A 22,856-nucleotide genomic window follows, 5' to 3' on the forward strand; every position below is an offset into this window, starting at 1 on the left:
ATAAGATATTTATCAGTACAGTGATCCCTCGCTACTTCGTGGTTCGACTATCGCTGATTCACCACTTCGCGGATTTTTTTCATAACGCATGTATGTACATATATCGCGGATTTTCCGGAAATTTCGAAAATACCGCGATGTGACCGATGGTGCGAGATTGGAGAAAGTAAGGAAAATTGAATCATGATTGATTTTCAATATAAATGAAACTTTGAGGAGCAACAAAGATATCATTTGTTAGAGAGATAGAGAGAGGTAAGGAATGGGAGGTAGTGAAAAGTAGCCCACAGAGAGAGAGAGAGAGAGAGAGAGAGAGAGAGAGAGAGAGAGAGTGAGTGTGTGTTGTTTTAAATGTAATAAACAAAAAAATTTGATAGGTTATAACACATTGGTGCTTATGTAATATCAACTGTATAGACGGTTTGAATAAGTTAAGAAATGGTATAAACGATACTTTGTTAGTGTATTCGTACGCTCTCAAGAGCGGCAGCTAGACGTCAGCTGATCTGATCACAGCCAAAAGTAAAACAAAAAGAAGTCAACAATACTCAATTTTTAAAACACACCCGAAATTTAAAAACAAAAGTACACGCTTTCTTAATGTGCAATTAACTATTTAAAGAGTAGCAATTTTCTAGAATAAAATGATGTTTCCCAAAAAATAGTGGTTTGCTGATGAAATCGGATGCCGTATTTTTAGCAACGATTGAAATGGATGTAAACTCGGCATAATTTTTTCGTTACGTATTTAATTGACACTAAGAAAACTAATTTTAGTTTCTTCATCTATATGTAAGTATTGTATAACACGAAGAGAGAGAGAGAGAGAGAGAGAGAGAATGAATCAGCGTGTTTTTGTTTCGTGAGAATTTCATCGCCACGACTAACAACAACATACTGTACTGAACTTTACAGTATTATACAGACTACTGTAATATGATAAAATAAAATATTTGTAATAACCTATTTTATATGGAATGGGGCTACTTTTTTGTTTAGAATTTACATTTACGTACTGTACGTAAAACAACTCTCTCTCTCTCTCTCTCTCTCTCTCTCTCTCTCTCTCTCTCTCTCTCTCTCTCTCTCTCTCTCTCTCTCTCTCTCTCTCTCTCTCTCGATTGTTTTCCTGCTTTGCTACGTATGTATGATTTTATATATTAAAAATTTAAGTATACAAAAAAAAGACGACGTAAATATTCACAAAAAATAGAAATATACATATACACATAAATCCCTTTAGGGACACCTTCTTAGATGGCAAAGCAACAGTGTGTAATTGCTGGAAATGAGTTGGACCCATAGAAGTCAAGATCTGAAATGAAAAATAAAAGGTAATGTTTTTTTTGGCTAAAAAACTAGTCCAAGTTTCACTAATTTTTTCTGGTACCTAAATGAAATAGGAAGAGGCTAATTTCTTTATAGAATAAACTCATATTATCCTAGAACAGAAATACATAATAAAATGTGCACTAAGATGTAATTTCCTGTTATATCAGGGGCGAAATCTAAAGGTCATTTGTTGACGGCCTAGTTTCATAATGTAAATTTCTTATGAAAATCATTGTATCTCCTATAAAATATGATATTTATGCATTAAAATATACCAAAATATCACTAATTCTATACAGAACAAGAATATATAGAGATATGCCAACTTACCTTTCGGGTATGTCAACAAAATGGCCGCAGACCGCAACAACTCTTACAGCCCAATCTACCACTTGAAATGAAGAATGGGTATGTAAATTTCAAGGTGTTATTTATTTATCTAATTATTAGTGGATTGGAATAAAACTGATATGATGGCTTTCTGGATGTTTGACAATTATTTTTATCATATAAAATTTAAATTCTTTGAAATAAATTTTAGATAAATGGGTGATATCTATTTTGTAAAGATTAAAATTTCCGTATTTATACAAACATGTAGTAAAGTAGTAAAAAAAGAAAGTTTCATGATTTAACCTAGCTATAACTATCAGGTACAGTTCAGATACAAGACAGTTTGAAGCTATAAACAAACAGGCTTCCTGCTCCTCAAACAAGTGGTGTTTGTCAGGTGGTCAGTCTTAGGTGGGCAGCTATGACAGTGAGTCCTTTCAGGAAGCTTGATGTGACCAACACAAAATTGATACCATACTTACAGCAAGAGAAAATAGAATTAGTAACTAATAAAAGTAAAAGGATATCAAATAGCAAATCGGTAGCCAATCAAAGTAAAATGAAATCAAAATAAGAAACTGCTGACCAATAAAAAGTAAAATAAAATATCAAATTATTATATATACATAAACTATGATCTATAATAATAATGATGATGATAATAATAATAGTAATAATAATAATAAAACACTATATAAATCAATTTCAAGTACCTAATACACATAAGAAAAATATTGACAAATACGAAGGAGATATTATCAGAGAAATAAATATCAAACACATGAGGTTGCAAGCTCCATATTATCATCAACATCTCTTTTTAACTCCATTAGAAGTGTGTTGATGACATCCATGCCGAGGGAATACTGCCTGCTGGCCATTATTGAAGATAAATTCAAAATAAATAGAAAAAAATCAGAAATTTGCAAAAAATAAAAAAAATTCAGAAATTAGCATTTGGGGGAAAATGGACCTCATGGCAATATATGGCATCTAAGCCAAAGCAATGTCATGCAAGTGGAAGACACACCATCCACCCACACTTTCCAACTATAAAGAACCAAACAAGTATCAACACTGTTCGACAATTTATAATTATGTAATAACTTTGCTGTTTGATCACTTACCCCTATAAAGGTATTTCAGGGTCGAGGTCGACCCCTGGGTGGGTAAAAAAACGGGGAAGGAGGGAAGTTAGACGAAAATCAGTCCTAAAGCAGACAATGGCATGTAGACTAGTCACCCCTTGCAGGTCGATCACTTCCATATTCGAGACAGCTGATGATTTATGGGGGAAAAACAGGTTTTGAACATGCTGTAGGGGTTGCGTACGACCCATCATACCTGTCCAGGGTTAAAGAAATGTGAAGATTTTACATTGAAATATAAATTAAAATACAACAGAGAGAGAAAGAGAGAGATATTAGGTCCTATTCTTTATATATTCCCCTCTGTCCTCATACACCTGACAACACTGAGATTACAAAACAATTCTTCATCACTCCAGGGGTTGACTACTGCGATGTCATATTTTAGGGACAGTTTTCCTTTTGGTGGGGAGGGGGGACTCTTTGGCTGCAGTAAGCAGCTCTTCCAGGAGAAGGACACTCAAAAATTAAACCATTGTTCTCTGGTCATGGATAGTGCCATAGCCTCTTTACAATGGTCTTTCACTGTCTTAGGGTTGAGTTCTCTGGCTTGAGGGTTCACACAGGCACACTTTTCTATCTTATTTTTCTAACTTTTTTTTAAAGTGTTTATAGTTTATATATGAAATTTTTTTTCAATGTTACTGTTCTCAAATTATTTTATTTTAATTGTTACTTATTGCTCTTGTAGTTTCCTTCTTTGCTTTCTTCACTGGGCTATTTTCCCTGTTGGAGCCCTAGGGCATATAGCATACTGCTTTTCCAACTAGGGTTGTAGTTTAGCAAGTAATATTGATAAAGTAATAAATGATAATGAACTGTATGAGAACTATGATATCCCATCACATTGATGCATATGTAATATTCATTACGAAGACATTTTGAGTAAGTTAAAAAATTAAATAAATGATACACCTTGTTATTCATATGTACATATTTTAAATATAAAACTTACCCGCTGGTTATATAATGACTAAAGTCTCCTGACGCCCTGGCAGAATTTTAAATCTCACACTATCGTATATATACCAGGTGTACATCAGTGCCCTCGCGGTACCACAGGTGGAACTACACCCATAAGCCTCAGATCATCTTCTGCCACTCCGCTGGCTGCATATAGAAAATTCGCTCTCGCTGTTTTACTCTGTTTGGTCGTATTTGGTGATGTACAACCTTTTTTGAGTTTGGGCTATCGTTTATTTGTTCTCCTTTTCGTTTAATCTTGAAATCTTTTGGTTCGGGGTTATTTTTATTAATTTAACCTTTGTTTTTTGATTGTCGGTCTTTCTCTTTACCATTCAATATGGCCGACCCCTCCCCTGTTATTCGTAAGTGTGTTAGTGAAGGGTCTCGTGCTCGACTCCCTAAGGGTTCTATTGATCCACACAGTATTTGTGTTAAATGTAGGGGGAACCTTGTACTTTTGATGATAGATGTAATGAATGTTTTTCATTGACGGAATCTGAATGGGTAACATATGAACGTTATGTTGAAAAACTAGAGAGGGACAGGGTTAGGCGTAGTTCGTCATGATCTGTGGATGTAGCCTATCTAATTCTTATGATCCTTCCTCCGTAGTGGTAGATCAACAACCGAAGGATCCTTCTCTTAAAGACATGTTTACCGCTATTCTGGCTCTCGGTGAGAAAGTTGAGTCATTAGCGGTAGATAGAAATAAGATTTTTGCTGAATTAAAGGTACAGAAAAATCGTGATTCTATCGGAAATGTGGAAAGTGTCTCGAATGTATTCAGTGTTGCGGAGGGTACGTCTGCACGATCTTGTCGTTCGCCCAGCCTACGACCTCTTTCGAGCTCTCGAACCCATGAGAGAAGTAAAGTCAGACGGCCGAAGGGAACGAGAAGCTTCATCAATCGTGCAGACGTTCCCCCGAACGTTCCTGCTTCCGTAGCACAGGTCGTTCACCCTCATCGTAGGAAAGTTGAGGTTGGTATGTTTTCCCCTTCCTCCGATGAAGGTTCGGGTAGTGAAATCTGGTGTCGTGCGTCCAGACCACTTAAGAGATCTTATGCGGTCATTCAGCGTCCAGAATCGCCTGCGCGTCCAGGATGTAGTACGTGGGATTCGCCTGAATGTTTCCGTTCTCCCGATGCTTGTACGCCTGTGAAACGCTCAGATCATGGTGCTCGTGTAGTGAATATACAATCCAATTCAGAATTTGTATCTTTGGCCGATGTTACTATTCATGCACCACCACTGCCTTCTAACTGGCTTTCGTCACCCGAAAAGCGTGGTGATAATGATGTTGATATTCCTTTGAGTAAGGAATCGAATGTACGAACGAATGATCTTGAGTGGTCGATGCTTTTAGACATGAAACAACAGCTCTCGTCGTTCATGGAGTCTTATCAACCGGCTGTTGGCAGTGCGATTGGGCGTCAGACGTCGGACCAGTTGTCGCACAGGCGGCCTGTGTTCTCTATAATGTTGACGAGTTATCTCACAGGCGGTCTCCCATTTGCAGTGCTCAGCAGCAGGTTGATATAGATGAGTCACGTCAGAGAGTTGTTGCTAAACAAATATCAACTTCCGAACGTGATGATGAACGCCGGCGTTGGCAAGTGGATGCAATGCATCGCCGTGACGACTCTCAGTAGTCAACTTTCGACGCTATGAAGCATCAGCGTCAAAAGCCTAGCGTCCACGAGACGACCATCGTCAGTCTATTTATGACGGCATTGAGAGTCGGCGTCCACAGCAAGCGGACGCCAAGCGTCCACGCGACTATTCTCGGCAGTTAACCATTGACGTCGAGCATCAACCTGTCCAAGTCACGCATCAGTCGACCTCTACCTCTCCTCTTCGGTTGGATGCAATTAGGGATTTTGGCAATCAGTCTCATTCAGACTTTGTTCCTTCAGTTCAGGCTGCAACAGTTGCTGCACTGCCAGAAGATGAACTTGAAGAAAAGTCCGATGTGGACGAACCTTTAGAGGAAGTTTCTGATCATGAAGAAGATAAACATCATCAACATGCTGTTGATCTTAGAAAGTTTATGTTAATTCTTACGGAGGTTTTTCCTGAACTTTTTACCCCTGTGGCCCCTCGTTCTCCTCCATCAGAATTTATCTTAGGTAAAGCAACCAAAGTGCCTGTTTATACTAAGATGGTGCTTTCACGTTCTTCTAAACGGGCCTTAAAGTTAATGGGTTCCTGGATGGACAAGGAGAGAGCTATTGGCAAATTGGCCTTTGCTTTTCCTCCGGCAAGATTGGCCTCTAAATCCAGTGTGTGGTACAAGACTGGAAAAGTACTGGGCTTGGGATTTCCTTCTTCGGGCCAGGGGGATTTCTTGAGTTTGGTGGATTCGTCTCGTCGTCTGGCCTTAAGGAAAACAAAGGTATGGTGGTCAATGGCAGAGTTCGACCATTTACTTAAGGGTTTGGTTAGGGCCTTTGAAGTGCTGAATTTCCTGACTGGTCTTTGGGAGCCTTAAGTACGAGGGTATCCAATATGAAGGAACCCCTGGTCCATTCAAGTGTTAAGGGAGGGTTACAAAATCCCTTTCTTATCGATTCCTCCATTAGTAACAAATCCGGTGGATCTTTCGCCCAAATACAGGGAGGGTCCGAAGAAGCAAGCCATGCGGCTTCAGATGTCTCAATTATTAGAAAAGCAATTAATAGAGGAAGTGCAGGATGTAACATCTCCAGGGTTTTACAACCGACTTTTCTTAGTCCCCAAGAGTTCGGGGGAGTGGAGACCGGTTCTGGACGTAAGTGTTCTAAATGGTTACGTCCAGAATACGTCGTTTACAATGGAGACTCAGAAGACGGTTCTTGCAGCAGTAAGGAGGGACGATTGGATGGTTTCGATAGACCTCCAAGACGCCTATTTCCATATGCCAATACATCCCAGCTGCAGATGTTATCTGAGGTTCATGGACGGGAACAAGGTCTTCCAATTCCGGGCTCTTTGTTTCGGACTCTGCACACCCCCTCTATTGTTTACAAAGATCGTGCTGAATGTAGCAAGCATGCTGCATTCGAGGGGGATCAGGGCCTCCCTGTACCTGGACCATTGGCTGATAAGAGCCTCCTCAGCCGATTGTTGTTTGAAGGACCTAAGAATAACTCTGGAATTAACCAAGGAACTGGGCCTCCTGGTGAGTTTGAAAAAATCGCAACTGACTCCATCCCAGGAGATTCTTTATTTGGGGATGGAGATTCACAGTCGGAGTTTTTGGCCTTTTCCGTCGCCTGTGAGAATACAGTCAGCTCTCCAAAAGGTCCAAGCTTTTCTGAAGAAAGAACTCAGTTCCGTAAGGGAGTGGATGAGCCTTCTGGGGACACTCATCATTAGAGAAGTTCGTGACTCTAGGGAGGTTGCATTTGCGTCCCCTTCAGTTTCATCTCAATCATCATCGGAAGAAAGGGGACAGTCTCGACAGAGAAACAGTTCCCATCACGAACTCCATCAAGTCTCATCTTCAGTGGTGGAACAACGAACACATTGAAGGAAGGCTTGTCTTTACATCAGAAGAGCCCAGACCTCGTGTTGTGTTCCGACGCCTCAAACTCGGGGTGGGGGGCAACACTGGGGAAGAAGGAACTCTCGGGAGCTTGGACAGTGGAGTAAACATCTCTCCACATAAATCAAAAGGAGCTTTTGGCAATTCATCTGGCCCTCAAAGGCTTCGAAAAGCATACCAGGGGCAAAGTAGTCCAAATCAATGCGGACAGCACTACTGCTCTGGCCTACATAACAAAACAAAGTGGGACCCACTCGTGGACTTTGTACGAGATAGCAAGACCTCTTCTCATATGGGCAGAGGAAAGGAAAGTAACTCTCTTGACTCGGTTTATTCAGGGAGTCAACAATGTGAGCGCAGACAGACTCAGCAGGAGGGGTCAGATTCTACCCACAGAATGGATTTTACACCGAGACGTCTGCAAAAGTCTGTGGCGTTTATGGAGTCGTCCTCTCGTGGATCTCTTTGCAACCGCAAAGACAAAGAGACTGGAGTGTTACTGCTCACCAGTACCAAATCCCGAAGCCTTCCACATAGACTCCTTTCTAATAAATTGGTCGCACGTGGAGGTTTATGCTTTTCCCCCATTCAAGATTCTCTACAAAGTGATACAGAAGTTCGTATCTCACAAAGAAACCAAGATGACGCTGATAGCTCCGTTCTGGGCGTCAAGAAGTTGGTTTCCAGAGGTACTGGAATGGATGGTAGATGTCCAGAGAAGCCTTCCCTTAAGACCAGATCTTCTCAGACAACCTCACTTGGCTCGAAACCATCTAAACCTCCGAGCTCTACGTCTGACTGCCTTCAGACTATCGAAAAACTCGCTAGAGCTAGAGGATTTTCGAAGAAGGCAGCCAAGGCTATTGCGAGAGCAAGGAGGTCTTCCACCATTAAGGTGTATCAGTCCAAGTGGGAGGTGTTCAGAGAATGGTGAAGGGCTAACGCTATTTCTTCATCCAGTACCTCTCTAACCCAGATAGCGGATTTCTTCATAGATCTTGGAAATGAACACTACTTCTCGTCATCTACAATTAAAGGTTACAGGAGCATGTTGGTGACAGTCTTTAGGCACAGGAACTTAGATCTTTCCAACAATAAGGATCTGCAGGACTGACTTTGATCTTTTGATACCACCAAGAAAATTCAATCAGCTCCTCTTGCCTGGAATTTGGATGTGGTGCTTAAATTTCTCATGAGTGACAGGTTTGAGCCTTTGCACTCTGCTTCTTTTAAGGATTTAAGTTTAAAAACTTTGCTTCTGGTTAGCTTAGCCACTGCTAAAAGAGTAAGTGAAGTGCACGCTTTAAGCAGGAACATTGGTTTTCGGGATGGAAAAGCTATTTGTTCTTTACAACTAGGGTTTTTGGCCAAGAATGAAAATCCGACTCGGCCATGGCCCAAATCCTTCGAGATCCCTAACCTTTATGATTTGGTGGAGATGAGTTGGAGAAGTGCTCTGTCCAGTAAGAGCATTGCAGTTATATGTGGACAGAACGAAGAATCTGAGAGGCGACTCAGACGCTCTGTGGTGTGCAGTTCTAAAACCCTCACTGCCCATGTCAAAGAATGCCTTATCATTTTTCATTAGACTGTTAATTCGAGAAGCTCACGCCCAGTGTAATGAGGCAGACCAGAGGCTTCTTAAAGTAAAGACACATGAAGTCAGAGCGGTAGCGACTTCAGTAGCTTTTTAACAGAATCGTTCTCTGCAAAGTTTGATGGATACGACCTTTTGGAGGAGTAAGTCAGTATTCCCATCTCATTATTTGAAACATGTTCATACTCTATGAGGACTGTTATACGTTGGCTCCATTCGTAGCAGCGAATGCGATAGTAGGTGAATGATCTACCACTACGTTCCCTTTTCCTAATACCGCTTTTCTATCTCTTGGAACTCGTAATTTATGGTTGTGTGTGTGGAGACTGGTCGTCAGTATTCCGCAATCTTTGATTTGGTCAGGTGGTCAATTTGTTCCTAGAGTACGCCCGGAACAAGGGTATTAGTTGAGGTCCTGTCATGTTATAGGTGGTTGTACTGTTTGACAGCTCCTTGAGATCATCAGCCTTGAGTGGATCACTGGATCTCCTAAGGATAGCGAACGAAATGAGGCAGAGTATCATTGCTGTCAGCTTCCTTATCAGGTGAGAACCTCTTAAGTTATTTGTGTAGTGCTTAAGTGAATTTTCAAATATTTAGCTGTCTCTGACCCGCCACCAAGGGGTGTCAATCAGCCATTATATAACCAGCGGGTAAGTTTTATATTTAAAAATGATATTTTCATAATAAAATAAATTTTTTGATATACTTAGCCGCTGGTTATATAAATTTCATACCCGCCCTCCTCCCCTCTAGAGACTACCTGTGGTATCGCTACGAGGCATGGAAGATCTGAGGCTTGTGGGTGTAGTTCCACCTGTGGTACCGCGAGGGCGCTGGTGTACACCTGGTATATATACGATAGCGCGAGATTTAAAATTTTGCCAGGGCGTCAGGAGACTTTAGCCATTATATAACCAGCGGGTAAGTATATTCAAAAATTTATTTTATGAAAATATTTTTTTCATACAATAGCAGGACCTTGAGATCAGATGATCACAACCAGACGTAAACAGAAAAAAATTTGGTAACTGCTCCAGAAATTTAAAAATAGAATATACAAAGGCTTCGAAAAAGCACAAACATAAAAGTATCCAAAGTAATATGATGATTGATAATGAACTACTAAAAATGGACAACCCGAGAGAGAGAGAGAGAGAGAGAGAGAGAGAGAGAGAGAGAGAGAGAGAGAGAGAGAGAGAGAGAGGGAGAGAGAGCGCTCATAGGATAACTAATGATAATGACTTTAAACAAGCCATATGAAAACTATGATATCCTATAACATATTAGTTCTGTTATATTCTTTATGAAGATTTTTAAGTCAAGAAATTATATAAATGATACTCCTTGTTATTTATTGTGTGTGCATAATTGGAATACTATTGCATTGAGATTAGCTGATGACTACTAGAAGGAAAACAAAAGTAGTTCCTGATTATTGAAATTGAAAAATAGAAAGCAAACATATTTTAATATATCACAATTAAACACAATGGCGTCTAAAGAAATGGAAAGACTTAATGATAAACTAAAAATAAATTACTGTATGAAGCTTTAAAAATGAACTACGTAAACACACACAGAAAGAGAGAAATTATTTGTATGATTAATAATAAGGGCTATAATCGAACTGTATGAAAATTATGATATACTATAACATATTGGTGCTGATGTAATATTCATCATGAAGACATTTCGAATAACTTAAGAAATTATATAAACGATACGCCTTGTTAATCGTTGTGTGCGCATTTCCTGATAGAAATTAAGTACTTGATTGTTCAAATGCTTCCAAAATTAAAAGAAAAATAGAAAACAAAAATGCTTTGATACAGGTATAGCATTTTATATGCTATGAACTAAGAAAATGGAATAATGATATATGCGAAGAAAATATTGATGAAATAAGACAAAGATGATTACAGTATCATGAAACAGCAAAATGTCTACGGAAACTTCACTTTCAAGTTTGACATACGTCCAGATTGAGTTATGAGTCTTTTCTCAGTGCCTATTTCGGTCGTAAGTTGACAACTACCTAAAGAATTCTTATATGTTATTTTCTGGTTTTTCCTAGGAAAGTGTTATCTGGCCATAGCTTGTACACTGTTGATATTTATTTTTTTTTTCTTTATTCATACATTAGACTTCCTTTTTATTTTCATTATTACGTCTTAAATGTAGACAATAATATTTTGTTCATTATTAAAAAGTCATAAATGAAATAAAATTAAGACATAAGTTGGGTTATTATCTTGGTTAGTATGGTTTATTCATAACTTTTGCCCTTCAATTCATGTATGAGTATTTATTTATTTTTTACATCTTTTAGGTTGGTGACTCCGGTGTTGGTAAGACGTCTGTTGTAAAGCTTCTAGCCAGTGTACTTAATAAACGCCTTTTGACCTTCACGGTCAATTCTGATATGGATGTTACAGAACTTCTTGGAGGATTTCAACAAGTAGGTTAACCAACATGAAAAACCATAGTCCCCAGTAATGATTACAAACATGCCGTTTTTGTTTTTTTGAAAGTTTTCATAATGAAAATTACTCTACCTTGCTATTAGTAGAATTTAAGAAAGAATTTTATGTTCTCAATTTTAGTAGACATATTTATTATTCCTAATTTTTAACTGAATAAGTGATAAGTTGAATGCATTCTGTATTAGAACAATTTTATTTATTAAAACAGGTTGATTTTGGCCGTGAATTGGGAGAAGCTGTGAATAATGCAGGCACTTACGTTTGGTTGTCATTACGCAAACACCTATTGCAGGGAAATTTTGCATTAGCTAATGAAATTTTAAACATATGGGATCGGCTTATAGCTGCTTATAACTCTAGTAAGTTGCTTTTAGTAATTGGTTTTTTATCTTAATGGTACATTTCAAATAAAAGGAAATCTTGAAGTCATACATCTCTGTGTATATATTTATATGAAATACAACTAATTCCGGTACTTTTTTAATCTTATTAAAGGTAATCAAAACTAGGAAGACAAAGTACAAATTGCTAATGAACTTGATGGTATCGTCAACTTTGAACACCTTCCTGCAGTCCCATTACATTCATATCCAAGTCTACGTCTGTAACCTTCCATATAGACCCTAAGACCTGTTGAATTTGGAATAAATTATTTCAGATTAACATATAAACATGTTTAATAGAGCACAAATTACATTCAGTAAATACAGTGGTGTATGTGACTCGTCTAAATAACGGGTGAATATTTAGATGTTCACATATGCACACACAGATTCAACCCTTTCAACCCTCTCCTCTGTTCCTAATCACAACACGCTAGTTTAGGCAATTTATGGGAGATTATTGTTGTTTTCCAAGTGATTGCCGTTACATCTATTTTTACCTTATCTACACCCATGTAATAATCGAGCCACTCCACATCACACTTTTTTTATCAGCTTATTCTCTCATCTGTTCTGTACTTGCCCTTTTCTGTCTTTGTAGCAATAATAATCTATGATTGACCTCATTTTTTGCATGCATGTACATTTCCTAATGATTCATCATGGTTGTAGATCTTTTAGAAAAGTTTTTCCTAGGACATTATATTTTCATTTGCTCTTTTATCTGATTTCAGAGACTGTAAGGACAACAACTGAAGAATTAGCTCATTTTTATAATCAGTGTGATATTTTGATCGAGCTTTTAGATTCACTGATTTTAAAAAAGCCACCTATTGATGTCAGTTACTCAATAAAAAAGGTGGGCATTATTATTTTTAAATTTTTTTGTATGTAAGAAATACTATATTATTAATATTCTCGAAATACTATATTATTAATATTCTCATCAATATTGATAAATATATAATAGAAGGAACATTCATAACCAAGTGATTTTGAAAGAACTTAATAGCTGTATTCAGTGTACATATTTTTTTTTTCATTCTGATACTCCATGGTGGTTGGTTACTTCTGTTACTCATCAGAGTATCAACATATTTTTCTTCTAGAAGACTGCAGGAATTCTTTACATGATCTTTTCTTGCATACATGGTTTAAGGAAATAAGTGCACTAAACATTTTGATGTTGTGGAGGTAGAAAATGTGCTAATATACTTTAAGGGACATGACTAAGACCCATTAAAACAATGTTATTTTGAGGTCACTTCAAACTCATACTACAGTACTCCCTTGTTTCTTGACCAATTTTATTCATTTAAAATTCATCGGAAAGAGAATATACAAAAAGTTTCCGATTGGAAATTTTCTTAGCATTATGATTTCTTTTATACTTTCATTGATGTGGTACAACAATATGTAAAATATAGAAATCCACTTTTAATGGCATTTGTGGACTATGAGAGTCTGATAGTTTGCACCAGCCAATTTTGTGGAGAGGCCTGCGTTATTATGGAGTGCCTTTTAAATATATAAATTTGATTAAGTCTGTTCATGAGCATAGCAAGTGCAAAGTTGATGTTAGCGGAGTCCTATCAAATGAATTTCCAGTGAACAATGGAGCACTCCAAGGGAATGTGTTGTCACCTATGTTGTTTATCCTCCTCATGGATTTCATAATGCATAACACAATTGGGGATGGTGAAGAAGGATTGGACTCGGTTGGTAATAGGAAATTAGCTGACCTAGAGTATGTTGATGATGCTGTCCTTGTTAGTAGATGATGATCAATGTGTCTCACTTTCAGAGGTGACTATTTTTCATGTGTCAGTTTTTTACTTTTGAAAAGTAAATGTACAAATTATACGATATAAAATTCCCTATCTTTTTATTTTTTTTATAACAAAAATTTTTTCATATTTTATGATGTTGGATCCCGGGACTGGGCTACAAAAATATATGATTATGGCTGCCGGGTCTGGACATCAAAAAATATATTATACTATGGTTCATGACTGGGAACCAAACATATAATATAATATAAACTACGACTGGCAAGTTAATCAGCCTCTCGAATTCCAAACTCACTTGTTTGCTTTTACATTAAAACTGTTACACTTTAAAATATTAATACACAAATTCTGAGACAGTTAAATAACTCCCAGACAGCAATATATAAAACACTGAATATCCAAAGGTCTCTTAAGTACACTCAAAACTAAACTGTGTAATTACTCTTCAGAATTTTTTATGACCTACTACGGCTCTTTAACTGTATACGAGCATATTCTATTCTAAACACTGGTGATAGGAGTAATACCCTCTTTACAAAAATAAATATATTCTATATAAATTACAACACTTTGGAAAAGAATTTACATAATAACAAATACAATCACTCGAAATATTAAGTTAGATTAAGACAAAAATGTTACAATCTGAAAACTTTATTTTAACTTGAATTGAACTATTATATCTGAATAAACCTTAGACTAAGAAAAGAAATAACACTTATGAAAATTATACAATCACTTTTTTCACTTGAAATTAAATCTGAATAATATTCAAGTTTTAAACCTAATGAAAATAGATAACCAGATCACAATACAAATACCTAACCTTCCTACAGGGCCTTTTATAAAACTCTTAAGAGAATTTTTATAAGTACTCACCACACACAATATATGCGGGGCCACAAAATCACTTTGGAGAGGACACACTATAGTTACTGAACACTTTTAAAACAATACTCAGAGCTGCGGGCTTGAGTAAGTGAGAGGGGAGATGGCGAACTTAAGGCTGGAAATCTCTATTTGACTCTCTAACATGGGGGGTTGCCTTATATATAATACCTAGCGTCTTCCAGAAACATCCCAACGAACTTGTAAGCGTGGGGGGCTGGTCTAAAGGCGTCAGAGTTACCAAGTATAATTCTCTCGAACGTATACTTACGCCACGCCAGACAGCTCTCTCAGTCAATTAGCTCTGCCCACCCTTTTTCCCCGAAATAAAATAAAGATAACATCCCATCACTAGGTTCTCCACTAAATTTACAAAGCACATATTACAGAATTTCCAAAGCACCTGGTACACTGCGTATTCTTTCACAAACATGACACAATTCCTCATAAAATATAAAAGAACTTTACTTAAAGCCCTCGTTCCTGTCATGTATGATCACATAACACTCAAACAGGCTACGTAAGCTTCGTAACAAAATTACATGAAATAAAAAGTTAGTTTTTAAAAATAACGTAAATTTACATATACTAACTCGAATAAAGAATACAATGAAAGTCTTACGTAACTTACATAATCTACTTGAATCTACACGAGGAGAACTCACCTTAAGAGTCTGCTAACCTCTCTTCAATGCACAAATAGAATATAAATAAAATCATTATTAAACTGTATTTACTCTACAGTAGACTAGCTTCGTAAGAATATGAGAATACTGTAGTAGAAGTAATTTTTCTTGAAAAATTTCATGTTTTGAGAAATCGGGCTTCTAAAGAAGAATTATTTTTTTTTTTGTATAAATTTATTAGAGTCTTTAGTGTGTATATGTATGGGCTTTTAGCTGTTCTTTTCCCCACCACCTGGGATAATTACCATATTTCAGGGTTATTAAGCCCCTTCCTTCAAGTTCAGATATACAGTATATACTATATGCTACATATACCAAAAGCTCATAGGAGGAAGGCATGGCTGGCTCAATATATTGTAATCTGTGTATTTTTATGGGCAAATTTTATGCTTTAGGCATATATATTTATTGTCTTTGTCACTTTATGTACCTTTCAGCATAATTATAATATATGAATTAGAAATAAGTAAATGAGCAGGCAAAGACATTTTATATGTTGAATGTACAGAGGTATTGCAAACATTTGCAATACCTAGTGAATATAAGAAAACTGATAATATAATCCTTATGAAATCATAGTAACTGGTGGTGTTACTTTTTAATAGACACTGAAATAAATATTTTAACCTGGAAACCTTGAAGTAAAGTAAATGAATAGGTGTCCCTGTTAGAAAAGTGTTGCATAAGAGATAGACATGCATGCATAAATGTACATAAAGGATTTTTAGCCATAAAACAAATTGTTTTCATTAAAAAAAAAAAATATTATTTGAAACAGGAAATATGGATATTCTCCTAGCCAAATTTCCAAGCATAGTTGTGAATCGCGTCCTGTAACTATTGTGTTTATATTTAGCATCCATGTTTACAAATATTAGGGGAGGATTTTGTTAAATTATAAGAAATATGTGTTCCTCCAAGCTTTAATTACAGTACTTTTATATAAGAATTCAAAACATGTTTCCATGAAGTAAAATTGTTCTGATTATGTGGATGCTAATATTTCAGTAAATTTTATTTAAAATGAATCGTGCACAATTAATTTCTTTTTAAAGTAAAATAGAATATGTTTACAGTAAGATTGAAGTAATTGCATTAAGCTCTCAGTTATTCAAATGCCCTTTCACCTAAGGGATCTGGGAAAGTGAAGACATACAAACAAAATAATTGTTCATTATTTCTCATATCGTTCATTTATTTCCTCATTTCCTTTCTTCACTAGGCTTTTTTTCCCTGTTGGAGCCTTTGTGCTTATTGCATCTTGCTTTTTCAATTAGGGTTATAGCTTAGCTAGTAATAATTATAGTAATAATAATAGCGTAATGGGAGAGCTGAATTATATACATTTGTTAGGTTGTCTTTGAATTTCATAAATAACATATTTAGGGTATACCTAGTAGTTTCCAAAGCCTAATTTCTTTTATATGGGTTTATCAACTCATCAGAATATATGTAGGAAACTGAATATTCAACCAAGCCTGCCTGTGATAGTATGAAGGAAAATAGAGGACAACGCCAATTAGAATAATGTATTTAATCCATAAATAGCATTTTGTATGAGTTATCTGTTATCTTATGGTTTTGTGCATACTGTAATTTCAAGTCACAAACAAGGTCATAAAGTTCTTGTTAATTAATCGCAGCCTAACTCTCATACATTCAAACTCATCGGATAGTAGGGAAATCATAATTTAAGAATTACACAGATGTATATACTCTACAGCCTATTAAACTGATAATTTGTAAATTCTTTATAAGCGCACTTAAATTTATTAATGTTTGATTTCCGTTAGTATAGTTTAGGATTGCTGAAAGAAAACCAAATGTCCACAGTTGTTCTTGTAAAGTTATTTCAAGGTTAGAGTATAGTGTGCTTTTCATAGGATGGTTATCTCATAGGAATATTCAAGCATAGTTTTGATTCATGAGCTTTACATCTTTTTATAACCATCTGTAAACTATAAATTTTTCCTGTTAAATATGCTGTTTTAAGGGGCCTGGCCGGGTAATGCCGATTTTTAATGACAGGACTTCGACATTCATACCACTTAGTAAGGTGACTCAGGACATCTCCAAACTGCATAGGATATTTGCCTGTGAACTTTGGTTTTGTGACCCCTAGGGCGATTTATCCTTAAAATTAGTATTTTTCAAATTCCATCTCATCCCTTGATAATTATTACTGAAATCTGGGATTACTACTCTACATAGACCTGATATACACCTCCAATTATATGGAGAGTTTTTTTTTTAAATTAATTTTTTTGCCAGCTATGAATTTTTTCATTATGGTAAAAAAGATAAACCCTATAAATCAGGGAAAAAAAGTAAGAAAGAAATAAAAAAAAGATGTGAAAAAAGGCACTATTTGATTGTTTTATACAGGTAATGTCTTTCTAAGTTATATACCAAATTTCAATGTTATATCTTTAAAACTAAGGGAGACTATGAATTTGAAGGTCAATAAGAATAGTTTTGAGATGTGGGTGTTCAAAGTTTTTCTTTGTATTTTTACAAAGACAATATTAGTAAATCATGATTATTATGATTTTTATGGTCTTGTTTTGGGTATGAATAAAAGAAAACAAAGTTTTTTTTTTCTAATTTAATCGTAAATGAAGATCCTTTTGCTCAATAACTTGCTTCTTTTGGCTCTTGTAAGGCAAGGTGACCCCCTCTCTCTCTCTCTCTCTCTCTCTCTCTCTCTCTCTCTCTCTCTCTCTCTCTCTCTCTCTCTCTCTCTCTCTCTCTCTCTCTCTCTCTCTCTCTCTCTCTCTCTCTCTCTCTCTCTCTCTCTCTTTTTTTTTTTAATAGAGCAAATTTTCTTCTTTCTTATGTTAGCAAGATGTTGAAATTGTCTTTTCCTCTTTGAAATGATATAAAATTCTTGCCAAAAACGAGAAAAACAAACGTGAAAATTAGTTGTCAGAGGTCAAACTCAGACATATACTCTCTGAGATTTGTTGTAGGACTTAAGGCGAAATCATCATCTGCGAGTCGTGGAAGTTATACAGATGCCATTGTTCACAATTTCTTTTAAATTAAAATGTAATAATTATCAAAATTTATGATGAAAGAAATACAGCATTTTCTTGTAGGGAATAATGTTTATGGTTTATTGAGTTACTTTACTAATTACCCTGTAACTATGAAAGTAAAGGAAATTTTGAGAAAATATCTTGCATACGCATTCTTCAATGCCATATGAAGTTCAGTGAATTTTTTCAGGATTTTGTGTTTCTTCCCATACCCCCATATATTGGCATTCCGGCCAGCCCCATCAAGTACAAAATGCTGTTGATTGTGATTACTTGTATTTTTCTTGATCTGTGTATTTCATAGTATTTGCAGATTTTTCTTAAATTCTAATTGTACAATATAAGCACCTTTCAGGAAATCATTTTCTTAATATCTGAATTATTTGGAACATCATATGATAGTATAATTTTCATGTGAATTGTGATTGCTATTACATCAGTTGGAAAAAGATTGAGTAAAATGATACTCTTTCTGTAATTTTTGTTACAGTAATTTAAGAAAAAAGAACTATAGTACTACTGCTTTCTCTTGCTAGACAGGTGGTGGAAATTTGAATGAATGATTTGAGCACCAATTTGTCTTAACATTACTCTTATCATGGAATATCTATTTTCCCTTAATTCTATTGGCTTGAGCTCTACAATTGACTAGATTCTGGATAAATAGTATGATAGAAAATTAGTGTTAACTATTATAAATTGTGGTAAGGTATTGATTCATCCTTTTCATATTTGCAGGGTAAGAAAAGGAAGATTAGTCATGAGGTCAACTGCTGTAGTGAAATAGGTGGGAAAAAGAAGAAAGTTAAACAGATGAATGGATGGGATGAGATTGATATTGTGTCAGATCAAGTAAAACTACTTACACATTTTGTTCATAAACTGAGAGATCGAGTTAAGGCTGCAGGAGTAGTGTCTGGCAGTGGCACTTTTCACTGGGTTGACTCTGTTCTTGTAAAGGTGAGTACATTTTCATATTCCTATTTTCATAATTGAAATAAGGTTTGTTCCGACACGGAGTACTTACCTCAAACTACTTTCTTAACCTGTTAACCGTCTCCGACGTCCATTTTCTTTGCGCAACCGCACTTGACGGCATATGACGTCCACCACTTTAGAAGATACTTTCAAGGTGTCTTCGACGGCATATCACGCTCATACGTATAGAAAACGAAAGGAACATCGTCTGGCAACACCCTCGCCAAATCTGGTAATCATTGGCAACTGCGTTCACTCGATACAACGTTTAGTAGAACTGTTTCTTCAGTACGCATTTGGCGTTCGGCTGAGACGGGTCTCCTGTATTTTTCTCATCTCCCCGCTACCCTCCCCCCTACCCTTCACGATGAGCGCTCGTAAAAAAATTACGCTATCAGAGGAGGAAATACGATTTATGATTGAGGAAAGTACTGATGGAGAAGAAAGTACTGATGGTGAAGAGGAAATTCACGATGAGAGTGATAGCTCCACGTGCTCTAGTGAGAATGAAGATGAATTTTCATCGAGTGATGACGAAAACGTTTTGCCGTCTGACTGGACGAGGAAAGGAAAGAGCAAGCTTCCCTTCACATTTCGTGGAGATAGTGGTGTAAAGTTCATCATCATAGATAAGGAAAATCCAATGGAATATTTTGCAAAATTTTTTGATGAAGAAGTTATTGATTATCTCGTGACAGAAACTAACAGATATGCAGGGGAATTTCTAGATGAAAATGGAGATAGATTATCCTCACAATCAAGAGTAAATAGGTGGTATGATACAGATGCGTGTGAAATGAAACTGTTTGTAGGCCTACTTATTTTGCAGGGCATTGATTCAAAGTTAGAAAATTCAATGTATTTCACATCACGTGAAAGTATTGCTACTCCTTTTTGTCGGAAAGTGATGAGTGGTCGCAGATTTGATTTGCTGCAAAAATTCCTGCATTTAGTAGACAATGCAACCATAACAGATGGGCCTGGAAGAAAGACAGCTAAAATAAAACCATTCACAGACCTTATTTTGAAGAAGTTTCGGGAAAATTATATTCCAAGAAAGAATATATCTATTGATGAGTCTCTGATGGGATGGAAGGGGAACCTCTCATGGGTTCAATATATCCCAGCAAAGCGGAAAAGATTTGGTATAAAGTTTTTTGAACTTTGTGAAAGTAGCACTGGCTATATATGGAACTTTTGTATTTATTCAGGTAAAAACACAACATTTTTGGATAAATACAAGAATCTTCCTGTGACATCTAGAGTTGTTATGTCTCTTATGGATACTCTTTTAGGAAAGGGATATTGTCTTTATACAGACAATTTTTATACTAGTCCCACACTCGCAGATATGCTTGTTGACAATGAAACTGAAACTGTTGGCACTCTGAGACTCACGAGAAAAGATGTGCCAGCATTTATAAAAAATGCTAAACTAAAAAAAGGTGAAACCGTAGCAGCATTCCGAAACAAATCAATGGTGTTGAAATGGAAAGACAAGAAAGACGTATGTGTTCTGAGTACTCTGCACGATGATTCCATGAAAATTGTAAAATCTAGGAGAGGACATGAAAAGTCTAAGCCAAAAGCAATTGAGGACTATAATAACAATATGGGTGGTGTTGATTTATCAGATAATCTTATGGTACATTTTTCAACAGCAAGAAACAGGCTGAAAAAGTATTACAAGAAGGTATTTCGGCACATGCTAGACATGTGTCTCCTAAATGCTTTCATTATGTACAAAATGCTTGGGGGAAAGTTTCCAAGATGGGAGTTTATACTGAGGCTAGCTGAAAGAATGGTGTCTACATATGCAAGAAGAAATAAGGATGCAATAAGAAGACCAACAAGACTTGTTGCAAAGCCTTCACGCTTATTTGAAAGACATTTCCCTGAATATTGCCCTCCTTCCGAAAAAAAGCAAAAACCACTAAGGAAATGTGCTCTTTGCAGGAAAAATGGCAAAAGGAAGGAAACATCCTACTGGTGTAAAGAATGTGATGTTGGTTTGTGTGCAGCACCATGTTTCAAAGAATGGCACACACAGGAATAAATAGAACTGGAATATGAGAGGAGCAAAGAGATGAATGTCCCCCTTTGTGTTTTTTTTTTTCTTTTCTCTTCCTTGATGTTGGCTACCTCCCATAATTGGGGGAAAGTGACATGGTATATAGATAGAAAAGGAATACAAAATAATAAATATGTTTTGTTCATGATTAAAATAAAAATGTTTATTTGCAATTTTCTTTATTTCCTCAGATATTTTCTACGTAATTTGTTCATTATTTCAACAATGACTGAATATGTATATTTATGCCAAAAAAATTAAGAAAATAAATACAAAAAATCATAAAAGAAAAGTAAACAAGTTCATAAGAAATGAATAATACAAAAATATAAGAAATCATGCATTTTTTTTTTACCTAATTTCTTCATTATTTCAACAATAACTAAATGAGTATATTTACAAAAAAAAAAAAAAAATAAGAAAAGAAATACAAGAAAATAATAAAAGAATAGTAAACAAGTTCATAAGAAATGAATAATAAAAAAAAAATGCATCAAGAAGATGAGACCGCACGGTCTAAGCTTAAGCGCCAATCCGCTGGATAGGGGGTGACGCTCACAAAGCGAAAACGGTCAGGGAGAGGGACGGTTAACAGGTTAAGAGGAGTATCTGGGATTCTCCTCCCAACCGACCAGAATTTTGTGTAGTTTCCCCTATCTCCATTTTCTATAGTGGGTCCCTCTGTGGCGGATGGATACTTTCCCTGAGGCGACCCGGGTCAGCGTGCGAGAGCATGGAGCTAGGTTTCGGTCACCAGTAAGCTTCTGGTCGCGGTGTAGTTCACATCTCGCCGCTCTCTCACATCCCATGCGACCCTTTGTCCCCCCACGTGGTTACCGTGTGTTTACCGATTCCCTTGTATCCTTTCATCCACCTCCTTTCCCAGTGTTCTTGTGTTGCTTGGTGCTTTTGTGATTTAGTATGGATCCCCAACATCGTTGCCCCGGGCCTAAGGCCGGTAAATCGTGTGATGCGTTCCTGTCTAAGCCGGAGGTGGACCCGCATACCCTGTGCTCTTCGTGCAGGGGTAGCGTGTGTTCCCCGTTCACCACGTGTTGGGAATGTGCGTCCTGGCCGGAGATCCGGTGGGCCTTATACGCGACGAAGAAGAAGAAGGCGTCTAAGAGATCTCCTAAGAAGGTGGGTGCCACTTCACCCACCGCTCCACCGGAGAGAGGTTCCCCTTCACCTTCCCCCACCCAGAGTAGGGGACGAGGTGAGTTCATTGCGGGGAAGCAGCCCATTGCCGCTCCCCATGAGTCCGATGTTCCTGATGTGGGGAATATGGTTGCTTCGCAGGCTTGTGGGGGGCCTGGTGGGGGGGGCGGGAGTGTGCTTGGGAGCCGAGGTTCTGGTGCCTGCAGGACCCGTCTCTACCAAAGACCCGATGTGGGGGAAGACAGGACCGGCTCCTTCTCCCGCATCTTGGCAGTGTATTTCAGGTACTGCAGCTCCCCGGGGGAGAAGTGGACGAGGAGAGACCGCCGACAGGTTCGTCTGACCCCGACTCCATTGTTTGGACGGCGCCTAGGACGCCATTCAGGTCGCCGATGCGCCAAGAGGAAGAGTTCGACAGCTGGTTCGCATCCAGGAAGGTGCTACGGACTCCCCTGGCGCCGTTGTCGACGCTCCCGC

At 37.2% G+C, this 22,856-nt stretch overlaps 1 protein-coding gene across 1 annotated transcript in view; it reads left to right on the top strand.

Moving 5' to 3' along the window:
* LOC137616420 (midasin) overlaps positions 1-22,856 on the top strand; it is an 814,866-nt gene that overhangs the window by 564,257 nt on the left and 227,753 nt on the right. The window contains exons 21-24 of the mRNA XM_068346159.1: positions 11,234-11,362; positions 11,596-11,746; positions 12,505-12,629; positions 18,911-19,132. Coding sequence (XP_068202260.1) covers positions 11,234-11,362; positions 11,596-11,746; positions 12,505-12,629; positions 18,911-19,132 — 627 coding nt within the window. The remainder of the gene's footprint in view (positions 1-11,233; positions 11,363-11,595; positions 11,747-12,504; positions 12,630-18,910; positions 19,133-22,856) is intronic.

This window comes from Palaemon carinicauda, chromosome 22 (assembly GCF_036898095.1).
Source record: "Palaemon carinicauda isolate YSFRI2023 chromosome 22, ASM3689809v2, whole genome shotgun sequence".
Lineage (NCBI taxonomy): Eukaryota > Metazoa > Arthropoda > Malacostraca > Decapoda > Palaemonidae > Palaemon > Palaemon carinicauda.